Source organism: Neolamprologus multifasciatus, chromosome 23 (genome assembly GCF_963576455.1).
Source record: "Neolamprologus multifasciatus chromosome 23, fNeoMul1.2, whole genome shotgun sequence".
Taxonomy (NCBI): domain Eukaryota; kingdom Metazoa; phylum Chordata; class Actinopteri; order Cichliformes; family Cichlidae; genus Neolamprologus; species Neolamprologus multifasciatus.
Genome location: NC_140460.1, coordinates 15,197,478 through 15,222,575, shown reverse-complemented (window position 1 = coordinate 15,222,575; position 25,098 = coordinate 15,197,478). Strand labels below are relative to the sequence as shown.

Genomic DNA, 25,098 nt, shown 5'->3' with positions numbered 1-25,098 from the left:
TGTACATTCTGCATGTTGTTTAAAGATAGAGCAAAGTCTCATATGAATATTGATGGATGAATACTCAAAGAGGATCAGCAAAATATATAGAGTACATCATGAGGGGGCAAGAATGCGTGTGACGATTTTATTCTCACCTAAAAAAGCATCTGCTGGGTGGTGATGTCTCCTGGACAATTCCTAGATGTGGTGTTCTGATCATGTCCAACTGGGAGGAGTCCCAGGGAAGAGCAAGGGCTTGCTGGAGAGATTAAATCTCTGTAGAGATGTTATCTCTTGGTGATGACTCAGTGTTTCTCCAGAAGAGCTGGAGAGTGGTGTAGGAATCTCTTTTTAGACTGCTGTCTGGACCAGACCTGGATGGCAGAGGATGGATGCACGGATCTATGAAGACATCAGAATAAACCCCCTTGGAAGCATAAAAACTTGTCAGTTTCACAGGTGTGGAGAAACTGGAATGGCAATTTAGCAACTGGTAGCCAGTAACTGAAAACCAGAATATTTTAAAAACATTTATAGACCAAATTTTAAAAAAAATCTAATCCACCATGGATCTTCCTCTGGGGAACATGAATGTCTTTAGCAGATTTTGTGTCAATCACTTTGTAAAATGTAGAGAAATTGGATATTAGAGTTTCTGGGAATTTCGCTAAAACCCTAACAATGTCAACCTATTTGCAGTCTCAGATCCATCACGATTTATCTTTATTAATGAAGATAAAGTGCCATGAATATTTGCACCACTTTTGTTCCTCAATATCCAAATAGGACTGCATATGCGTAGAAATTCAAGGGAATAAAACAATCCTAATAGCGTTAAACTAAAAACCTCTGTTCCAGTATTATCTGTACCAAATTTCATGCCAGTCCCTTGAAAATTGTTGGGAGAATTGTTGATGTTCTGCTTCGGGTGAGTAGTCTGCGATTGTGGCCACATCTGTGTTGACTAGAAGTGGGTGGAGTTTCAAGTAGTTGTGGAGTTGGCCATGAGAGGTAATTAGAGGAACTTTCGTTGCTTTTACATCTACACTGGCTGCAAAGTTCAACTGTGGGTTTCTTTGTTTGGTAAATTGAACAAATCCCATAGTGTACTGACCCCATCCTGACACTTAGCCCTACAGTTTGAGGACAAATCTGTCACGCTGACTTGAAAGGAGCACAAACCATATTCAGATTCAAGTGTTCATTCCGTTTGGTCTCTTTTTTAGAATGTAAGATGTCCTGTTTACAGAAAGCAGTTTCACAATGCACGGCTCTCGACTTGAACTCACTCCAGATTTAGACTGCAGTATCCCGTTTTGTTTTTCTGTGGCAGCACAGGAATAATGTGCGGTTCGCATTTTTCATCGTTTCAGTCTGATTGCCGCCATAGGTAATTATTGTAAAAGTTCTTCTCTTATTCTCTGGGGGCTTGAACCGCACTCCAGAGAGCTGACTCTTACTCAGACAATAGCAAGTTAGTGAATATGTGTTGAGGGTAGAGCAAGCATAATTTCTGCCACAATGCCAGGATCTCCAACACAATGAAGTCCCATACGAAGTTTTCCTCTAAATTCTTCCTCACACGGCAAGACGCATTGTTATACTAAGTCACAAGGGACAGATATTTACAGTTTGACAACCAAATGCCCTTTCCTCCAAAGAGTATTGGCAGTGACTGTATTCACTGATTTACTGGCAAATGATTTGTTTTTTTGGGGGGGGGTTGTTTTCTATCATTTAAGGGAAAACGTATGCCAAATAGCACATTCAGAACATTATCCTTTTTGCTTTCTGCCAAATATTTTTTAAAACTGCCACTGAGAAGCTTATCAGTTTTTCTTTACTCCAAACCACATCACGGACACTCCACACCACATCAGCCTCTTTCTTTCACCTCTCTCTCTTTTACTGTCTATTCCTACTATCGCACAGCATCTGTGTAAACAGTCACATCTGCCCTTAAACTTGTCAGGAGTGCTCTTACGTAATGTTTAGATTAGTCTGCAATGAGTCTTCTTTCAGCGTAATGCAATCCAGGTTCTGAGCCTCCCATAACTCTTAAAAGTCAAACTGAGAGCACCTTGATGTCCATATTTCAATACTGTGCTCTGCTGCTTCACTCTGCTGTTTATAAGTTGTTGTTTTTTTTCTCCCTCAATATGATCGCTGCCATTTTGTGGTTGCGCCTCCTAAGCATGCCATAATGGTAATTTTGTGAAGGATATTAGGGACATTGGGGCTGACTGTGGATTTTACAGTGAAATAAAGTCTTTCAGGAGCCACGCCAGATATTAATTTGAGACAGTTGCCAAAAACAGCTCTGGCAGGATGCTGGTTACACTGGAGGCACAAGGCCGGGGTGTTGGCTCACTGAAAAACACACCAGCGTTATTGAGTGCAAAAGCACTTTCTCTCTTATTGTCTATCTTGATTTTACTTATGAGGTGGCTTGATGGATGACCAAGCTACTCGTGCAAATTTGTCTCCAGCGATTCATTGTAGACTGTTAAACAAAACGAGAGAGAATTTGGAGCTGTGCTCATATTCAGAGTGCATATGTTCGCTTTCAGCTTTACATTCGAGTAAACAACTTCTCTCAGTCTGCATTTTTCTGTACTCCTGGCAGACGCGAGTCACTGCGGTGCCAAAAGTGGTTGTAACTTTTTTCTCTCTCCACAGTTGAGCAAAAGGTTTGTCTGTGTATCCACGGTGCTTTCTTAGGGCCAGCAAAAGTCAGGACTGCCAAAGAGCATTGTGCAACCGCTGTAATCTGAGAGGTGGGGTAGCCAGGGGGAGGAGAGAAGTAAGCGCAGCCGTGGGTCGTCTGGTCCAAATCGACACACTCCACACACGCACGGCGTGCCAAACCGACAAAGTCCCTTCCAGCATGCTAAACCAGATGTGGCCCAGTGATTCATGCGAGGAGCCGGAGCAGCGCAGCGCAGAGGCAGTGTGCTGCTACGCTGAGTGGTTGGGATGTTTACATAGCAACGGGTGTCCTGAGTCTGTCTAATTACAGATCTGCTCTCCCCCATGGTGAAGCCTTTATCTTAACAGTGCTGTCAAGTAGGAGGCCGTCATTGCGGCCCTGTGTGTTTATAGCTTTTACTTATGAATGAAGGGAACCGCAGTATTACCCAGTTTAATTAACAGTGTAAAGTGTGTAAAGTGATTGATGGAGTATTTAGTTTGATTTACTAACTCATATACTAGCTTTTTTGAAAGCAGACTCTCACCAACACATGGAAGAGTGCCTAAGTGAAGTGCAGCAGACAAGTTTCTACAGACACAAGATCTTCTATGTCTGTCATTTCTTATCAGCATCCTGTTAAGAGGATGCTTACGTAAATCCGAAGGAGTCAACCAAATCCCGCCCCCAAACTTCTCTCTTCCCCTCTCTCGCTCTCACTCTCTCCATAGTTCCAGTAAGCAGGCGTGTAAATAATTTTGGTCAGAGCAAGTAATGGGAGACAGCTGGGGTGATCGTGCGCTTTCCATTGTGTTTAACAGCCCCGTGGAAAAAAAAAAAAAAAGGAGAGTAAGAGTAAGAAAGTTATGTGGAGTGTGACTTCATTGAAGAATGAGAGCGTAATAGTAAAAAATTGGACTCCCTCTGTTCTGATAACCTACGGAAGCAGCAAGAAAAAACATTTTGGGCTATCACATTATAATGTTTGGTTTATAAGTGTAGTTTCATCACTTTGCAAAGATGCCAAATTTGGGCGTATGACTCAAAAAATCCTGATATGGGATGCAAAGTGAAGGCCTCCAGGTTGTGTCTTTCAACAGACTCACCCCTCCTGGGGCCTCACCTTCCCCACTCCTTTTCCACCAGATGAGTCCTGATGAAAGACCATGTCGCAGCTTTGGAATAATCCCTTGGAAAACAAGGGTGACGTCCAAAAAATGACAGTAAGACCTTCAGAGCTTGATCCGTGCTATAGATCACAAACACACATGCTTTCCACTTGATTTTCAGAATTTGACAGAGAAAGTAGTTCTGAAGTAGCTTGTAGTGAGCTGTTATACACTTAAAAAGCAAAGAAAAACAAGAAAAAAATCCTAGGATTTCTTCTGCTTATCCAATTCAAGATCACAGGGAGGCTGGAGCTCATTTCAGCTGCATGATTATTGATTTATTTGTTGAAAATCTTCTTTGCTTATTCATTGTCTGTGGTCTTCTCTAACTGGCCAATTATTCATCACACTTTCTGTCCAGTTAAGAGGCCCTCCCAAGCCTCCTTTGTGCGTGTTAATACATGAGACAACATGGCATTTGACAAGTCATTTTTCTTCTTTGCCCTCCCCTTTGTAAAGTTGAAGAAGCCCAGTGGAATGTAGTCTCTTCCAGTGTGTGTGAAAATGCCGTCTGACTTGCCCTTTCCACCTCTTTGGCTCTCTTGCACTGGGCTCACTTTTTGGCACAAAGGCCCAGCATTGTTTCAGTCTTTGCCTTCTGTTGATGGCAGCCTGCTGCTTCTCAAAAGCCCCTGTTATCACATATGAGTGATGATAGTTCTATAAAATATCACAAGAACAAAGACATTTTTGGGCTGCTATATGATTGATTAAACAAGTTCCTTGTTATTTATTGCTTTGGCAAATTCCCTCCACATATGCCTAACTAGGCAAGACTTATGATTTTAATGGGTAAGTAAGGGTGTGTGCCTGTGTAAATTCAGATGTCAGATTGAGGAGGCTAAGGATGGCTCATCTTGATTCCTAGAAACACTTTCCTTGTGATCCTGATCAGCATGCCGGCTCCCAGTTTTTCTTTTTTCGTCTATAGTCTATTTAACACACTCTTTCAAATTTCAAATTTTTAGAATGTTGTCTCTTTGTATAACGGGGACATTGCGGTTATTGAACTAAAACACCGCACCTTAACTTAAACATTTCATCTCCACTTGATCCCCAGTCCATCTGCCAGATTTCTTTTTTTATTAAATCTGTTGGGTGGATTGTATTAAATACTTTACATCGAGAGTTCTGGCAAAGCAGATGATCCAGCACAAATGAAATGAGTCTTATATCTAGTGGGACAAGAAGAAAGACCCCAGGGCACACCTCTCTGCTTCCACAACTACGTCTAAATCTTTGTGAATGCAGACGATGTGGCTGCTCCCAAACCCCCGCCGAGCTGTTGTCAAAAACTCGGCTTTTGAAGGCATCTATGATGGATGAGAAAGCTGCCCTTGGAGCTGCAAGACAGACATTTCTCTCCATTGCATGGTAAATGCTGTACTGCTTGGGTAGTTTCAGCACTGCTGAGAACTGATTTGTGCTGGGTTGGCTGATGGCTGTTGCATGCCACTTATGGTATTTCAGGATAACAGACTGTAGCAGTGCTTGTGTTGCTGTTGTTATAGCATTATAGGACTCTTCCTTCTTGCATTTTTGTTCTTTACTGTTACTGTATTATTTTGTGTATAATTCTCAGCTGATGTTATCTATTAAAGATGAGGTAAGCTAGCCTACATTAGTCCCACAGTTGGAAAATTCACAACTTCTTTAAATATATATGAAAAGCCACTTCTTGTTTCTTGATTGAGTTGACAACTTCTTTGCTTTGATGTTATAGGTCCAGACAGCACATGTCAGCACCCATCAGTAAAGACATACAGTGGTAACACAGCCAGTAAAGTCTTTAGTCATATGCACTCTCCCAGCTGTCTCACTTTACATAGTGGCTCCTGTGTTCCTCTGGGAATTAGCCTTGTCTTCCATCTCTTCAAAGACCTCTGATTTATGCCTGCATGGAGAGGTAGGGAGAAATGTACCCGCTTCCATCTTGCCTGCTTGCCTGTGGCTTCATATGCTGCTTGTAAGTGGTCATGTTTTTGTTTTTTTATCACTTACCAACATGTACCTCCTGCATCTGTCAGGGCTGATGAATAATGACCAGTCTCACTATCAGTACCCAGTATGTTATATACTACATAAATCATAGCTACACTAAGCTGTTAAGTATCTTTTCAGATCTGCATTTACAAAGAAAAACCTTCTAACTTAAACATGACCAAACTTTGCAACATCAACACCCATAACATTATTAAAGAGTGTTTCTCTCATCTCTTCTTTACTTTTTACATCTATTGGTCATTAGAAATGATGATAATGATATATCAGAAAATAGCTAAGAGACATTGTAATTTAAATTAAATTCAGTTTAATTCAGTTGTGTTTATACATTGCCAAATAAGGCGCTTTATCTTGTAAGGTAGACCCTACAATAATACAACAGAGAAAAAACCCTATGAGCAAGTGCTTTGGCCACAGTGGGAAGGAAAAACTCCCTTTTAACAGGAAGAAACCTCCAGCAGAACCAGGCTCAGGCAGGGGTGGCCATCTGCTGCGACCAGTCGGCTGAGGGGGGGGGGAAGAAAAAACAAAAGACATGCTGTGGAAGAGGGCCAGAGATAAATACTAAGTAGTGGCTCAACGCAGAGAGGTGTATAAACATATAGTGAGTGAGGAAGCAATTCGGAAATCCTTCTATTCATAATTTAAAGAATCCTGAATAAAACAATCCTGCCCCCAAAAAGCTAATCAGCAACCCAACTGTGAGAAATGTTATCGATTTATGTTGCTGTGTTGATGCATAGTGCAGTAGAGGTTTCAGGTTTCAACAGGTTCAGCTGTGTGGTGACAGACTTACGGTATTTATAATATGAATTAGAATATTTTGTTAAGAATTCTGGTGGGATTATCCAAATACGCTTATGATGCTGGCAGTCTGGTTCGAGCTGCTTATAAACTAATGCCGCCTATGTTTGTACATATGTTATATGTAGAAGTATAACCTGCAGTGGGAAAACATTGTAAATCTTATTTTTGGGCATACTCACCAAACTTTTGGAGAGGTTTGCATCAGGTCTGAACTGTTTTTATATGCCAATCACTACTGAAATTCAAGTTTTGGCTCCCTCCTCATTAATTAGATACATGGTTGTATTAACTGTTAAAACGGTGGCCAAGTGGCAAAACTTGTTTCTAGAAGGACCAGTCAAATGAGTCACTTACCTGAACCCATTTCTTTCTCTGTAATTATTTGGTAGATTGATGTCTTATATTATGCTATTTAGATCGTTATGCAACGTACAGTGCCTTCGGGGAGTCATCTGATTAAGTCTGCATTCATTCCACCACAAGACACTTGTCTTAAAAATACAGCAACACTAAAAAAGAACCGTCTTGAGTGACAAGAACAAAGAAGTCGTTCACCATGTCTTGATATGCACTGCTTTGAGTCAGTTTGGGGTCATTTGAAGAGACAGAAGTGATTAAGACATATGAACACTGGTTACTGCCTGACGCATGTTAGCAGCCCCAAAGAGTCGTTTGGTCATTAAAGGTGTTCTTTGCAGTTCAGGCCTGACGACTGTGGAATTCTCTGCCTGAAGATCGCAGGCAGTTGAACTCTGACATCTCTTTGCAAAAACTATTTTTGTTGTTTGGTGTTTTCTAACTGCTGCCTTTCAGAAACTTCAACCTATTTTTAATATGCAGTATTTGTTTTTTCCTGTTTATATTAAAATAATTTTTACTGTAGGAAATTTATTTTTAACTTAAGTGTACTTAAGTTAAAAATGGCGCTAGCAGTAAGTATTGATCTGGTTTAAAGTAAGTTTCCCTTTATTTGGCCACTCTTGAACATACACCTTCAAAATGATATGACCATACTTGCCTTTCAACGTCGAAGTTTACATCCAAAGGAAGTTAATTTATTATCTCAACACCTGTTAACATACTTAAGAATTAAAAGAGGCTTTGCCTGCATATCCTTACTCCCTTCAAACAGTAGATAAAATATAATCCAGTGTAATGAGTGTCTGTTTTAGCTGTGTTTTCTACTGTATGCCAGCTGCGGAGATGAATCTACCAATAAAGACTGTTTGGGTGATATTGGGTTACAGACAGATTTGTGGGATATCTAACTTCAGACTTCACACTTCGATGGCGAAGTTTATGACTTCCCTAATGGCGTTCAGGCTCACCCCTGCCCCTCCTCTCTTCATCCCATTCCAGCTTCCTCCTCTCGTGCCTCCAACTTTTACAGTCCAGAGATAAATCCTTTTCATAGGAGGGCCGGTGAAGTGAACTTACACTACCCTTATGAAAGGCTTTACTCACTTCCTGTAGTAGTGGCTCAAGGTTCAGGGGTGAGTGGGCTGTGCTTATGTCAACAGTGCAGAGCTAGTGATTCTTTAGTTCAAACCCCCTTAGGAAAACAAAAGCGGGTAGAATATTATGTTCTCTAAACTGGTTTTTAAGGTTCATGGTCCATGGGAATTATGCCCTGCAGTAAGAAGGAAAGATATAACAATTCATTTAATCCCATTCCCAGGGGAACTGGCATATCTCAAAGATACACCTCTATGCTTCTTCATACATTTTAATTAACTTGGCTTTTTCTTAACATTATTCCACGGCTCTTTTGTCTATCGATGTAGTGAATGTGTGTGTTAACGTGTGAAGTTCTCCGCAGTGCTGCTGCCTTACTTTTGCATTTGAAGAAACACAGTCAGAATTGTTGAAGAAATACTGGGAACTGAATGAGGATGTGTACACACACAGGGGAACGGTTCTGTATGTTTATCTTTGGAAATGGCTTTGTGGGAATATCAGATTTGTCCCTAACTGGCACACAGACTGACATCACTTCCTGTACCCAAGTGGTTGGCTCAGTGCCATGCTGTGGAAAGCAACAAAGTGCATTCTGTGGAAACAGGGGCGTATATTTCTTTGTACGGTAGAAGAGGGCTGTGACGTCAGATGCACCACTCACAGGGGGTAGTTTTCTAATTGTAAAAATACATATACATGTTTCACAATCTTGACCGTGTCTGGACTGACTGAACGGACTCAAGTGCAGACGGAAAGATTGAAATACAAACACCAAGTAAACTATATACAAAGTGTGGGGAAAGATCAGTGGCCCGGGGATCCAAGGGAAGGGTCTCTTCGCTCGCTCGGTGCTCCACGCTCCACACACGCACACTCGTTCCGCTCTCGTACTCCAACACGCTCCACGCAAAAACTCGCCACACTGCTCAGTCAAACACTCACGCTTGGGAATTCAAGAAAGGCTCAAGGGACGGGCCCAGGGAAATCTATTTACAAACAAAAAGTCAAAGCCAGGCTTACAGTAACGTGAGTCTGTACAACAGTCCAACGATGAGAAGCTCTGAGCCACCACCTTAAGTAGTGCCCACGAAACTGCTGGATGGTGAGCCTCAGGTGTGTAATTGCCTGCAGGTGTGTGGCCAAATGCAGGAGCTTGTGGTGAGCTCCGCCTAGGCAGAGAGGAGGCAGGAGAGGTAGAGAGAGCGAGAGCGAAACAAAAACAATAACACATGTAGCCTTAATGAGTCAGCCGGACAGCCACAGGGACTATGACAGAAGAAGTTTGTCTACATGAATAAATTGGTCATTAAAGGAGCAAACATCATTAGCAACCTGCCCTTTTTAGCTTAGGGTTGTTTGGATAAACAAAGACATTTGAAATCATCATCCTGGACATTAGAATCACCAGACACGCCACGATACGATATTATCACGACATTATACACACTCACGAAACAATATTATTTTGATTTTTAGCATTTTCCAATGTGCTGAGTATTGCAATAACATATATTGCGATTTAGCATCTTTTTCATCTGCAAATTATTCTTTAAGAGTTCAGCTCCGTCAGTATCTATTTTACAGAATAAGACCAAGTCTTACTTTAACTGTTTGTTTGCTGAAAAATGAGATTATCAAGCACACTAAAACTGTCTCTAAAGCCTTGCATAAATGTTATCGTACCACAGTCAGGTATCAGTCTGCAATTTGATTGAGGTCATGTTGGCAATTAAATTCAATGTGTTTCCGATAATACAGCAATTAACTGCAATGAATCATCGAACATCACATATCTGTTGATGTCTATGTAGACAAAAATTCAAATTTAACAGGAATTCACATTTAACCATTACATTTTTGCTCACCAACTGGCGTGCTTTATATGACTATGAACTAGAATACGACTAGCTGGCAGCCAGTTGAGTTAAGTGCCCTCAAGCGTGCTCATTAACAAACACTTACTCGGACTGATGGGAACATGTTGGCAATCTGTCTGCATTTATAAATTAGATAGCAGTTATTTGCAAACCTTCGAAGATCTCTCTGAAGGTTACTGCAGTCAGTCTAGGTCTACTGTATGCAGAAAGATTGTCTCCTATAAGGTGACCTGTGCAATCACCTTGCTATCAAACGTAGTCATGATTTCAACACTGTCACGCTCTGGGTAACTAATTAGTCACTACAAGTTACAATAAGTTGCATAATGTGAAAAAATTCAGTACAATGCCCAGGCAGCCTCTATGGTATACATGTTGCTATACATGTATGTTATCTCAAGATGGCATTGTGAGAAATTAGTCCTCTTGTTCATAGTATTCCCAACTGTATATGTTTTATAGATTAAATAAATGTGTTGCAACAGGATTTAGATCTGATAGTGATAACATTATGTGAATTCTGCACTTATATATTTTTACCCTATGTTTCTATGTATTTTATTACTGGAATAAACAAAGATATGTGCGATACAGACATCTACTATATTTGTTTATAGTAAAAAAAACAGAAAAATTTAGAGCATTACAACATAATTACAACATTGTTTCTACCTCCAGGCCATCTTATTTTATTATTTCTTCTAAATTCTTGCAATTCCACTCCAATTGCCCTGGTGTTTTTGTAGTTATTTTAAGCATGAGGCTGGTTCTATTAATTGAAAATAACAGGACAGATTTTTGAACTGCAAAGCAACCAGTACTCTGCACAATGTCAAACTATATAGAGACTGGTTTTCTTCACTTAAAATTTTTTTTGATGAAGCTTGTAGTCAGGGAATATATAACAACAAGAGCAGGATTTTTATACGTTATCACATAATGGTCTGGAAGAATAATCTGCTGAATTGGAACAAAATATCTGAAAGCGATATTAGTGTATAACAAATGAGGTCCAAAAGTAGCCTGCCAAGGACTGTGAAAAGTGTCTAGTGACATCACTGCTTGGACCTCACATTGTTTAAATATATCAAAAGTGAGTATTTGCACAGTCTCTCCCTTCTTAATATGGATTTATATGCTCACTTCCTATCTGAGCTCTAATACTATCACAGTGACGCTTAGACAGTGAAGAAAAATAAAAGAATATAATTAATGTCTTTTTACAGAAAATACATTTTTCCTGCACATGGTCTTGTCACACTATATCCAATGTTTCTGTTAGGCTCAGTGTCTGTATATTTGACACTAATCCTCAAAAAGGCATAACTGAAGAAATAAACATTTAACCAGGGGGTGGTAAGGAGAAAAGGTAGCAGGTTAAAGTGCGTGTCAGTCATTGGTGCTACTCTTTCATGTTCATGTGCTTTTCTCATATAGAATCAGTCACTCTGCAGGAAGCGCTGGTCATGAACTCTGCAAATACTGATCACCATATTGTGCTAATTTTCAGCTCCATGTTTTTAGTCTGGGACTCCAGAGCCTTGCTTTGCATATTTCAGTGTGAAAATTGACTTATGTTGTTATAGTGCAGGCCTCACTGATCACTGAACATTTCATTATAATTCAGTTAAAAACCAGATAAACTAATAGATAAATAAGTACATTTTGAGGTGGCGATGGAGGGGAAACTGGGTAGTTTGCAGCCGAAACATACTTTAAGTCCATCAGCGAACTTACAGAGACCTACACAGAAGCTACGGCGTCCCCAACAGTCTAACTTGGAGAAACCTTTTTCTTGGTCTTAAATGTGTTGTTGACTACTCTCTTTCTGCCATCGTGACACGAGATAAACTCTTTAAACTATGTTTCTACTTTAAACACAGAAAGAGTTTCTCGACAATTTCTGCCAAGCTCAGCTTCTTTTTTCTGCCATTTATATTTTCCTGTTTCATTCCTGGCCAGAACCAGAACAACAAATTTTGAAAAAGGTACATTTTAGATGCAGTTTGCCCAAATATATGCTACAGTGACATAGTTCAGCAATACATTGCCAGATACTACATTATCTGTTCACAATCTTTTATAAACGCTGCCTCTGTCGTGGTAAATCGTAAGGGAAGCATCAAGATAGTATTTAACGAAGTATTTCAAACAAATCCACGTCACAACATCTTCCTGTGTGTGCCCACGTAGAGTAAACGGGAACAAACGTAGCGGTGAAAGTTATTTGCCATGTGTCTCTGTCTGTGTAGAACTTCTCACTTTCAGAATGAAACCACAAAATCTTTATATACTATTACATGTGGTTTTGACGCTGTGACATTTGCAGTAGTTGCCGGTGCTGATGCATAATACTTTATAATAAGCTTGTAAGCTGCCTGCAAAGAAGTTTCTGATGAATAGTAATCTTTAGTTTAATTGTGGCTGTCCATAGATTTCAGTGTTGATCAGCAGGACTCTGAACAGCAGCCCAAAAATCTGCTGATAAACACTATTGTCTAAATAAAGTCTGATCTATTCCTGAGCCCTTGTTTTTTTGCTTTAGGTATGCCAGCTGTCAAACACTCCCCCTGAGCCCTGTTACAACAGAGGACTATCTGCTAATGCAGTGTTGTAGATGAGTGAACCGCAGTCTGTTGCAGGGCCAACACACAGGGACAGACAACCATTTGCACTCACATTCGCACATTCACACCTAGTGACAATTTGGATTATCCAATTAACCTATCCCCACAAGCTGCATGTCTTTGGACGGTGGGAGGAAGCCGGAGTACCCGGAGGGAACCTACGCAAACACGGGGAGAACATGCAAACTCCACACAGAAAGACCTCGGCCTGATGTTGGAATTGAACTCAGGACCTTCTTGCTGTGCGGCAACAGTGCTAACCACCGTGCCACCGTGCTGCCCGTTATACACACACAATACGGTAATATTATGTTGAAGCACAGTATGTATCACTCTGCCTATTTCATTCATTTCCTCTATTTCATTCAACGATACGCTTTCGCCCTTTTCATTCTCCGTCGCCACCATGCTTTTTCCTCTATGTGTGTATGAAAACAAAGGCACTGCGCATGCGCGTTTTTCCCATATTTCATTTTCTTATCTTTGCCCAATATTATACCGGTATTACCATGAACGGTACGATATGGCCCAGCCCTACTTTGAATGATACTGCAACAAAGAATTGTAAGGATTCAAGGTGAATATTTACTGCTCTTTTCTTCTTATGTAGTTTGCAAGATCAATTTGACATGGCTGACTGGAGTGAGATTGAGTTACAGAATAATGGAGGGCTGTGCCTTTTGCAGTATGTCTGAGATTTTGTAGTGTTTAAAAATTTTTTAAATTTAAGGGTTAAGGATGGTTAAGGATGTTAAGGATGTATTCTGCAGAGTGTCTGGTGGACTTGTTTTTCAGACCGAGTGAACAACGGCTTCTCTCATTTCTGTGCTGTGGGTGTTTTGCCTGACCAGCTAAAGTCACTAGTAGCAGCTGGACAGGACCCACTCTGCCCGCCACCAAAGACTGAGGGAAAAGAAAGGTGGATGGAGAGAAGGGGAGACAGATGCGGGGGAGAAAGGCAGACAGGAAAGGTGACAGCAGACACCACGCTGTGGCAGGGCCAACAGATGCTCGTTTTATTTCCTGTATAACTTTTGATGTCAACTGTGGTTGTATGCAGATGGTAATGACATACGTGATACGGTTTGTTTCAGTTTGATCAAACAGTGCACTCTGTATTTGTGTGACGCTGTTAGATCAGTGTCACCTAAACTAGTTCGTATTCGTTAAAAGACCTCTTCTTGTTCCACAAGAGGTGTTACAGTTTAGAAGTTATGATGGATATCTTTAGACAGTGTCCTGGAAAGGACCCATGATGCTGCACAGAAGAAGAGGCTAATTTGATATTAATGCACAGTTTAAATCTGAAAACTGTCCCATGGGACAACTTATGAACATTTTTCAGGGCTAAAATAGGTTGTGGTGAAAAGGGAAAGGTGACAGGAAAAATGGGTGGAGCTTATCCGCTGACAAAACACACATTTAATGTATTTGATTCACAAATACCTTTATTACTAGTTCACTTTGTCTGAAGTGTATAATTCCTCGTGTTTATGTGCGATCATGTTTGGTCCTTTGCTGTTCACACTTTGGCTTTGCAGAGAATCTTCAGTTTTTGCAACACTATACAGCTAATTGTTTTTTATAGTTCGTCGCTCAGACCAGAACTGCGCTAACACAGGAAGCACGATGAATCCTGTAACCCGCTGCTCTCGTGGTGTCACACCTTTCCTTATATGAAATAAAATGAACCAATAACATGATAACATCTTAGCTAAGCCTTGTCACTGCATAGATCTTTTTTTTAATGAAACACACCAAGACTTTAGTGAACAGACACCCTTGTTTCTTAGCTTTTTTTGTAAAACATTTGCCCATTTATCCAACAACATGTATTTTGGAGCCGGGGGTTTCGGTTTTCACTTGACTCAATAAGGTAGTCTTCCTCTAAGTTTTAAATATTTTCCTCTAAGTTTAAAAAAAAAAAAAAAAAAAAAAGTTTTAAATATTTTCTGTGGAAACTTAGTGTGATCATCCATGCATCCCTTGGGAGCATGACTATTTGCTGTATTTTTCATTGTTGAAAACATTAGTTGTCGATATACTTTGTCATGAGAACATTTTGCCTATGGTAATTGGCCAGAGACATCATCATCTTCTGGGAATAATAAATATCACTGGCTATTTCCACACAGATCTGGTGACTTTTATTTGTTTTTTTTTTTGCTTAGGTTTCGTACAGATTTGCAACCGACTGGCCGATCTTGCCTTTTTGTACAAAAACAAAACCAATGTCACAGTGAATGTCCTACTTTTCTATCCATGTGTTGCTCTTTTCTCCCATAAGTCTCTCTGTTCTGCTGTATTTTTAAACAATTAGAAAATCACATCATTGGCCAGCAGCTGTTGTAATCTTTTGGCAGTCTCCCAGAAAGACGTGTGTTTTTCTTTGTTTGTCTGGCAGTTGTTTGTTATTCTCCATGTGTGAGGGGAAAAAGTGAGTTGAAGTGCCCTCGGACGTGTTTGTGGGAGTGAGGCGTGCTGACATGGTTGGGGAGGGAATAGGCTTCGGCCCGTTGGGAGGAAAAGGGAGGGGGGTTAGGCGAGGGTTGACGTACTGATGCACCGCAGGTTTTTGCCATTAGGTCTGGTGGTTTTATCGCTATAGTAAGACCTTACCGTATTTTAATATATGTATCCTTTCAGTAAGAGTTAAAGATAATCTTTCTGGGTTTGTAGTAAATTCACGAGAAACAAGAGCATAGCAGCATAATGTCCAGGCTGAGGCTGTCTGTGAAGAGTTTGGGATTTGTCTCTTGAGAAAAACATGGTAATAATAAATCCTCTGATGTTTTCCTCACAACAAGGAGAGGGAAACTATGCCATACATGATCTCTGGCTTTATGCTGATCCAACATAGGCTTATTTGGCGGCACAGAAAGAGAAAACAATAGCTATGTGTTCTGAGCAACAAAAAAAACCCCAAACCCTTTCCCCCTAGCTGTACCCCACCGCTGAGGCGCTGTGTTTTTGGAGTCAGTTGGAGAGTTTAACATTGTTATCAAACTGTCTTTCACTTAGACTTTAATTATTTCCAAATGTTCCATCTGATTGCTGTTGGCAGCCTTTGCGTGTTTAGTGTGATGTGTTTGAAATGTGAGCGGGCCTTGGCTGGCACAAGCCTGTGAGGTCTGACCCCAAGAAAAAAAAAATACTTGGCCAAACTCTTTCTCATAGTGTACTTGACCTTCTAATGTAAAAGTGCTGTTTGTTACCTCACTCGGAACAAATTCTCTTGTACCACCCCGAGTCCCACTTGAGGTTTGTGCATCTGCAAAATGCACCCTCATTGTCTTTAAGTGGGTCATACTCACTTAAAACGTAAAGGAAATTTACAGCATAGGAAATTGTCAGGCTGCGGTTAGGTTAGTTAACCACCACAAAGGTTGTGGCCTATGAATAGAAGTTGCATATCATGCAAGAGTGTGAATGGTAAGTGCAGTCATGTGAATCTAAACGAACCATTGAGCCGGTCAAGCATTGCAGCATTAATGGATGATAGAAATGTTCATTATAGCTGACCGTGCAGAAGAGAAAGCATAGCCAGACTGACTGAACTCCGAACATCTACTGGAAAGTAAAAGAGATATGTGTACATCCAGTTCCCCCGTTGCCAAAAACTTATTAATATGAACATTTAATTACTGAGAGTTGACAGTTGTATGACATGCTTTAAAAATGATGGTGAAACCAAGACCAAAATCCTTATATAAATGTTTAATGTTGTATACTGGGACAAAAGGAGGTACCCTAAAAGTAAATGATGATAAACAATAATAAACACAGTTTTATATTTGGCAGTTGTTTGAAACAAACAAACAAACGGATAACTGTGCTTAAAATCCACTGCTTCTCTAGTGAGTCTCTTGTCCTGTCACCGAACTTCAAATTCATTTTCTTGGACTGCAGCTGGCGACAGTAGTCCATGTCCTTCTTCGCAGCCTCATAGCTTCACTTAGTCCTGGTAAGAATGGCCCTCCAACTCAAAGTCAGTCCCCAGAGCAGAACAAGGACTACTGATATCAGTTGCAGGCAGTGGAATTTAAGGGACAAGGCGTTCTCTAGAGCAGTACTGGTTACCACCAGGTGAACTTTAAAATAAAAAGTGAGAAGGTTGTCCGTTCGTGGGTGGCGTTGTTCTCTCAGACAGATAAAACAAAATAAAAGAAAAGACTAAAAGAATAAAGGACTCCGAAGACACTTGGCCAGCCCAGGTAAAGTCTATGTGTGGGAACAACTTGGGCAATAAGCAAATGGACTAAGGTGGTGACTATGTTCTGTGAATCCCACAGAAGGCCTAAATCTTTCAGCCAGTCAGTAAATGCACGACCTTCTAGCAGTCCGTAAGGAGCCCAGTCAGCTGGGGGCCTTCTTTGTTGGATTTGGATGGCTTCACTGTGTCTGCATGGGTTTTCTGCTACAGTCTGAAAACATGCAGATTGGGTTTGCTGGCAACCTTAAATTGCCCACTATGTGAACATGAGCATGAACGGTTCTTTCTCTACATCTGTATCTGATCCAATGTCAGTTAGCATTGGCTCAAACCACACTGTGGGCATCAGGTTACGAAGGTATCAACTACAAGGGATGGTTCGCAGTAAATAAGACCTCAGATTTTAAGAATAGAAAGATTTCAGATTTTAAAATAGTCTCCATGATTGGTAAAACCTACTGACTGACCTTAACAACAATTAGTTTATGCAGTTTTGTTACACCACAAGTGTTCACCAGATATTTTGATTGTTCAGGAAATTGCTATTTTCTTGCTGACATATGCAAAGTTGTAAAGTATGAACTAAATCAGTACTGTAGACCTTTGCTCAGACTCTAAAGGATGTGGACTGCAAATCCTGGTTCTTGTTGAATGTTAAATGTAACCATTGCAGGAAATCGGTGAAGTTACTTTAGGGCATTTATATTTAGAATCCTGTGGGATGATGATGCTTTTGTGTTTCATGGTCCTCAGCATACATACAGTTAGAGTGAGTGACATGGCACCATTTAAAGGAAAAACCTAGACTGTAGGGGAATCAGAAAAACAAATGTATCCAGTCATTCTACTGACATGTAGTTTTTGGTTGTTTGTTTTTTTTTTTTTTTTGCATTTGATGATTGTTAAAAAGTTTCACCTCATAAAATCCAATTTTAGCATAAAAAAAAGTCTAGCTAAACCACCTGTGGACTACAGTGGATGAGAGGTAGGAGTACTAAGTTATGCGCTCACACTAAAAAGGTTAGTAAGGTCTAATAAACAGACATATCTGACAATAAATGCTCAGTAACAGACTAATAATATAGAAGCATTTTACTAACAAAAAAACTGGAGCACAGGCTTCTTACATATTATTGGCCAGATTATCCTATCAGATATTCTCCAAGAGGTACCGACAGCATAAACAGATGAAATGTATTGTTCTGTGAGGACAAGGTGGCAACTACAGCTGCCTGTGTCAAGATTAAAAAACAAAAACTTAACTTTAGTAAGTTAAAGTGAATGAATTATTTTTTTTAAAAAAGCTTCCTGTGCAGTTATGAAGGAGACATTTAAATATAGAGAGGTAAAATGCTTTTGTAATAGGCTATAAATAGGATTTTTCTGCTGTTAAGCTGTGCTTTTTAACATACAAGTCTATGGGGTATGGCTTGCTCAAGTGGCCACTTAAGGGACTGCAGTTTTTGTCACTCGTAGGTTAGTTTCCCTTTTAAGCCCTCAAGAATGTTGCTTGGATTTAAATTGACAGCAATATATGAGGCTATGAATCATACACATGCTTTAATATTTATTTTTATTGCAAGGATCATTGTTTCTCTGCTGCAGGACCGCTGTTTCGCAGCCCATGTGAGTTGCTGCCAGTGGGGACGGGACACCCAGTGCAAGCCATGCTGAAGAGTTTCACTATCCTGTCAGGGTGTGCAAGCAGGGGCACCACCAGCTTGCCTGAGGAGGTCCACATCATCAACCTGAGAAGACATGCTCATGAGGGACCAGACAACTCTCCAGTAAAAGTGAGTCATCCTTAGTCAAAGAACCTGAAACTTAAATTGTCTTAAGTTAACCTGTAAATGCTTTAATGTTGATCAAAATTTAGTAGGCAGAGAAACTATATTCATAGATTTATTTATATTAATTTTTCAATTTAGCAAGAATTTCAAATTAGAAGTGACCTGCCATAAGCTGGATGAAGATTGTAAGACCTGCTGTGGTAATATTTCCACTGCCCTAGTTTTCTCAGTTCTGATAATGGCTGCAGTTATTTTCCATTTTACTTCAAGGAGACTTCTTGGCAAAAGTGAACGCCTTTTGTATTTTATTGATTCCACTCATTAAACAAAAAACAAAAACAGTGTCAGACATCACGATCAGGTGAGCTTTCAAAGAAATACCTTTTTAGCATGAGTAACTAACACAGTGATAAGTCATTTAAGCACCAGGTATTTTCCCACCATTTGCCTCATTTAAACTCATTTAAACTGTCAGCACATCTACCGATAGTGTTCCTGTATTTGATGTTAATTGTAAAACCGCTCCCTATCTTCGGGTGTTAAACGGCACATCTCGTGGCTGGAGTCCCAATCATCAGCCATAGTTTGGAGATGAATCACAGGCCCACGTCCTTCAAAACAACGGTGTCTAAGTTTTAAACCTTCATCCCCCTCAGTTAGAGAAGTGTGAAAAGCAGCATGTATAGACTTGTCATTGCAGTTGTGTTGCTGATGTAAGCTTTAGTGTTGCCACTAAATGTACAGAAGCACAGTGTGTGTGGGTATGCTTCATCAGCACATAAATAAAGAAATGTTATTTGGGTGGCTGAGAGGGAAACATTTAAATAGCTGTGAAATGGAAACTTATGCATATCTTGACACTTTATGTCTTATTATAGACGTTTTAGTCATCGCTGTCGGTGGGCACTTCACAGTGGTCGTGAACCACTCACGAGACGAGAGCTACGTACGTCACACACATGATAAAAGGAATGACTCGGCCAGTAACAAAGCTTAAACTGAACTAAAACAACTGAAGCCTCACCTTTAAGGAAAAATGTAATGTAATATTAAACTTAAAATGGTGCAATGTCGAAAGAATTTATGTTCCTTTATAGTGACTAGCAGAGTTTACATTGCGAGTCTTGAAGATAAACATTATTATCCAGTTGATAAATTACCGAGTCAGTATTTATGGAAAAAACGATGGACTTCAGTATTGCATGCGCACGTGGCCTTCACAGTCAGAAACTACACTGGATCACTATAATTGTAATAATTTGAACCCCAAATACCAGGGATTACCATAAGTGCGATGCAAATTGTAGCTGCTCTTATTTATGAATTTCTGTTCAATCATTTAGTAGATTTTTTTGGATGTGTCCTGCAAAGTTTGAAGGCTTTGCTCTGTTTCATCTACTTCCCGATTTACTGTGTCAGGGTGGATTATGATTACATGCAGATAGATATTGTATTCACACAGAACAAACTGAACTGGGTTTTGTCTTCACCTGCTGAAAGTTATGATTGTTGGCCATAGCACATTCCTCACCTTAAGGTAATTCCCAGACCAACTGATTGGCGTTTTAATAGGCAAGTCAAAGTATGCCTAGTATGGATTTAAGACTTACATGACAAAGAGCGTTTCTGTTTTAAGCTTGAACAGACTTGCATGGAAAATCAAACAATCCTAACCATATTTTAGCTGCTGTGAAAGTTGCTCGCAACCCACAAGACTGACTGTTTAAATCTTGTTGTCACTTGCTCTCAGGAGATCTTTCTGCACGTCGTCATCGACCAAATGATGACTCATAAATACAGTCAAACAACAATGTCTGCTAGAACTAATTTAGCACACATTTGGTTTCCTTATTCGATATATATCCTCATCTGATATATATCCTTATTTTCAGCTGACTTTATTTATTCTAAGTTCAAGATCAGTGAGAAGTCCATCACTAAACTTCACCAGTGTTGAATTTCTACTAGCTTAACTACAGTTGGATTATTCTATAAGTGGTGTACAAAAGTTGAATGTTATTCTAATTTGCTGTATTTAAAACTACAGCTTTATAGCATAGTAAAGGACTTAGTTCCAGAGTCTGTGAAACGCATCACTTTATCTAGCTTTCGGTCACCCATCACCTCCATGGTCAAGTGAGGACTAGCGCGGAGGAGGGAGAAATCCAGCTGTCTGTTCCCCTGCCTACAGCCTTGGCTACAGAAGGTCACGCCAGGTCTGGTTGAGATTAGGTGGCCCTACAGAAGCTCACTCTGTTACTGGAGGTTTCTGCTTATGATTAGATAAGATATCCTAAAGGACACCCAGACCCTCTACCCACTCTGGTCCTTGATTTTGTTTCCACCTGAGACGTGGGCACAGATTGGCCTGTTCAGATACAAGCAGCTCCTGACAGCCTTCAACAGGACCGTGTTGGAGGGCAAACAATGCGTCAGACTATGGTCTTATTGACACAATCTGCCCCTGATCTTTTGTGACCGGAGGTGGCGATAATCCAGTGAGAAAATGGAAGTGGAACAAGGGGATCTTAACATTCTAGTCTGCATTTGGGCAAGGATGTTCTTACTTAGAAGGCTGTTGGAGAAAGGACCTCATTGGTCTTCATTAATTATCCTTGACCACAGAGCGTCTAAACCCATTACTTCTTTCAAAAAACAAGTAAAGTTGTAAAAATGACAGTTTCTACTGCAAATTCTTGAGCTCACTTATAACTTATAAGTTGATATATAGTTTATATAATGACATATAAACTTCGAACAAACTCTTTTGAGTTTTCAGTAGTAATACTGTTTGGCTTAAAAGGTGGAGCATGTAGGAAAATAGCTGTAGTCAGCTTGGCTTCCCAACAGTTACTGTGATTTCCAACACAAGACAACATCTTGGTTTTGTGGCAAAATAGAACTCCCACATGAAGTCCTCAGACCACTCTTGCAGCGTAATCAGTTTCTCCTCTGTCCATCTGCTGTTTTTGTCCAACATATTTTAGAAAATTATGGCTAAATACAGCAGCATTGTTTATTGACAGTACAGTAATTCAGATATGTTAATTCTCAGTGAAAAGACTGTAGTAGTCATATTGTAGGGACGACCGTGGTGCTGGGGGTTGGGAAGCGGATCTGTAACCGGAAGGTCGCCGGTTCGATCCCCGTGCTCTCTGTCCTGGTTGTTGTGTCCGTGGGCAAGACACTTTACCCTATCGCCTACTGGTGTTGGCCAGAGGGGCCGATGGCGCGATATGGCAGCCTCGCTTCTGTCAGTCTGCCCCAGGGCAGCTGTGGCTACAACTGTAGCTTGTCTCCACCAGTGTGTGAATGTGAGAGTGAATGAATAATGGAATTGTAAAGCGCTTTGGGTGCCTTGAAAAGCGCTATATAAATCCAATCCATTATTATTATAAGACTCTATTTTATGTTAAGATACTAAGGAAACTGGGACTGATGACTGAAAAGCAAGTAATGCCTAATTTAAAGTTGGATTTCAGTTTTAGTGTAAGAATACATTTCTTGTCATTTAATTTGAAGGATTGCACATTTATTTCGCTCTAATTAATCGATCCTTTCCTGAGTATGCTTTAGTGTGTCTCCTTTGCTTATTTTCTAAGCCTTCATGAAGGCGCCTGGTCAATGCATGGTACTGTAGACCTTCTCTGAGGTTTCCTCCACACCTCAGCTGATAGGGGACGAGGTTGTGACTGGGCTGCAGTACAGTCTGTATTTGGATGTTTTTAATGTGTCATTGTGAGCTTTGCCTGTCTTCAGCTTCTGGAGAACACAATGTGCCCCGGTGACTTCTAATAAGTGTCTGCTCAGCTAAGGCTTGACCAGGTAGTGGAATAAATCTGCTATTGCACATGGGCTAATATGGACAAGGGAGATTGCATGGTCAGTTTCAGACACTTTTATACACACATGTGTACAGTCGCGCAGACATCCTGCAGCTGCAGTGTGTGAGGCCTGCTTCACATCTCTTTCACGCCCATGTGTAAAAGTCATGGCTTGCAGTTTGTCTATGTTTTCAGTAAAGACGTGAAAGCAATGAATTGTTTCCTGCCTGTACCAGTGAAACCATTCTTTATGGGTATTAACCAGTAGGTATGAACTGCTACTCATTGAAAGAAACGGCACAGCTGGACCTGACTCACAATACACACTTTGGCTTCAGGCCAATCTCACACTAAAGCCGAGCTATTAAGTGCAACAGAACACCTCAGTAGTGACTGTGCGAAGTGCTTCGTCTGGATAACGTGACATTTGCAGGGATTGCTTTGACTGTACAATAACAACCAGAGGTTGACAGTATGCTAATCACTCATTTAGGAAGACTGAAGCTAGAAATGCATACAATGATCTGATTTTGAATGATCTGCGAACTTTGCGTTCAAAGTGATAAAAGTATACCTATCTGTGCTTCAAGTTTCAGTTTGAATTACCATTTTTGATTACTGACACATCCAAAAGAAGAACAGACTCTCACTGGCATTTATTAAAAGCACTGCTGGTTTATAATACAAGTGACAAAAGCTGTTAGGTTTTTATGTCAACATAAAATCATCTGGTTTGAAGGAGACTCTTCAATCATTAGGCTGACATAGCGTATACAACCAAGTTAAGGCCGTTTTTTGTACCAGCCAAAAATGACAAATCTTGCACAAACAAGCCAAGAATGTGCAACTCTGTTGTTGACTGGAAGACATCCAAGTTGGTAAATTAGTGAGCCTGTCATCTGGTCAGTCTGTAACTTTGGTACAGATTAAAAGCTCACGATGATGTAGAAATTTGTAGGTTTTAATAAAACTTTTGTGCTTTGAGTGGCCAAGAGATTTTCTCTACACATTCTTGGTCATATCAGGATACACTATTACTAATTTCCGAACCTATTATTTTCATCTAGGAAACACTCTACCCATTATGCTATCGACTCATAAGTGTGTTTCTGCTTACGTTTGCAGATTAGCAGTAACCATGTTAGCATGGTTACTGTGATCATGTTAGCAGCTGGGTAGACATTTGCTTCCAGGAGATTTCGTTTTTTGTTTATTATTATTTAAACAATTTAAAATTACAGAGTAATCAGTGGTTCATCGCTCCAGTTTGGTAAGGAATCATTTATTTATATTTCAGCAACTTGAACCATTTGCCAATAATTTCTTTTTAAATGTTACCCCATGCAATGCGTGCTGAGCAGTGACAGGCCACATTGGGTAAAATATGTGCGATGGTTTAACTGAGCTACTCTGCAATTTCAAAGTAACATTTTTGATCTGGATTTGAAATCTAACCCACCCCCCCAAACTCTGTTTTTTTAATTCAGTGTTTGTCTTTAACAGTAGGCTTTGTTTCATAGACTCTTAACTCTCCTCTTTCAAAATATGACCACTTATGATACTGGCTTGACTGGAATTCTTTTTTTTTTTTTTTTTTTTTACTTGTAACGTGTTATTCACATTTGTCTGAAATAGAGATAGATGATTTCTTCAGCTTCAGTGGCCCTGCTCAAAGTAACAGAAAACCCTCTCTTTTACCCATGTGGGCCTCCGAGGACAGAGAGACAGGCCAAATTGGAAAGTCAGTATTCTTGGATAGGTCAAAAGTGACTTTTGGCTGGGCTTCAATTCCTAGTAAAGCTGCAATGCCAGGTTGAGCTTGTGTGTTTCAGAAGGAAATGATTTCCTCAAATAATGTCAGAATGATTTTCACATTTTCACAAAATTGAATTACATTTTATAAAAACAGCCCAATCTTGCAGAGTAAGACAAGAGTTAGTGAGAGCGACCTGTGGACTGCTGCTCATATTTCCTCCGAGCTTGAAAGCCCTTTGGGTTTTTGGGGCAAAATAGCTTTTCGTGGCTTGACTATTGACCTGGAGGTGTTGGTGTTTTGGCACCTAAGCTCTAAAAAAAACCAGTGACCTCATCTCAAAGTGTTCTTTTCTTCTCTATTTGCTCTGGTTTTAAGGTGTAGGTATCAAGTTTAAACAATCTTCCACATGTTTTTCTGTCACGTGTAGAGGTAGCCTTTTGTACTCTGCCTAACAAGCCACTGCTGCATGCGCATGAATGCACACGAGCCCAACATTACTGTAAACACTTTGTTCCCAAGTGGAGCCAAAATAAGCAATTAAAAAAAAAAGGAGTCTTGTCAGGGCATAAGGTTGGGTGATAGGGTAGAAAATAAACAAAAGGGGTCAGTGATATCTCAAATCACCCATCTTTTTTTAATCAGTTTACCCTAGGCAAACATCAAACACAGCCACTGGCTCTGAATCAGGGCGAAGTAGAGCAGATGATTGCTTTATCAGCTGGAATTTGCTGATATCTTAGACTGTGAGTGACTAGCTGGAAGAACTTACCAGGCAGAAACGTAACAGTGTCAGATATGAGTTTAGCTAGCACACAAGACAAACTGAACACATACAGGAAACCTGTTTAGGTCTTTCTTTTTTTTAATTGAAGCTTACTTTGGAACTTAGTAATAACCTTTAT

The 25,098-nt window shown here is 40.2% G+C and overlaps 1 protein-coding gene across 1 annotated transcript in view; it reads left to right on the top strand.

Moving 5' to 3' along the window:
• Positions 1–25,098, top strand: part of tgfbr3 (transforming growth factor, beta receptor III) — a 71,004-nt gene that overhangs the window by 5,722 nt on the left and 40,184 nt on the right. Inside the window, 1 exon segment of the mRNA XM_085150399.1 lies at positions 18,432–18,619. Within this exon segment, the coding sequence (XP_085006525.1) occupies positions 18,432–18,619 (188 nt within the window).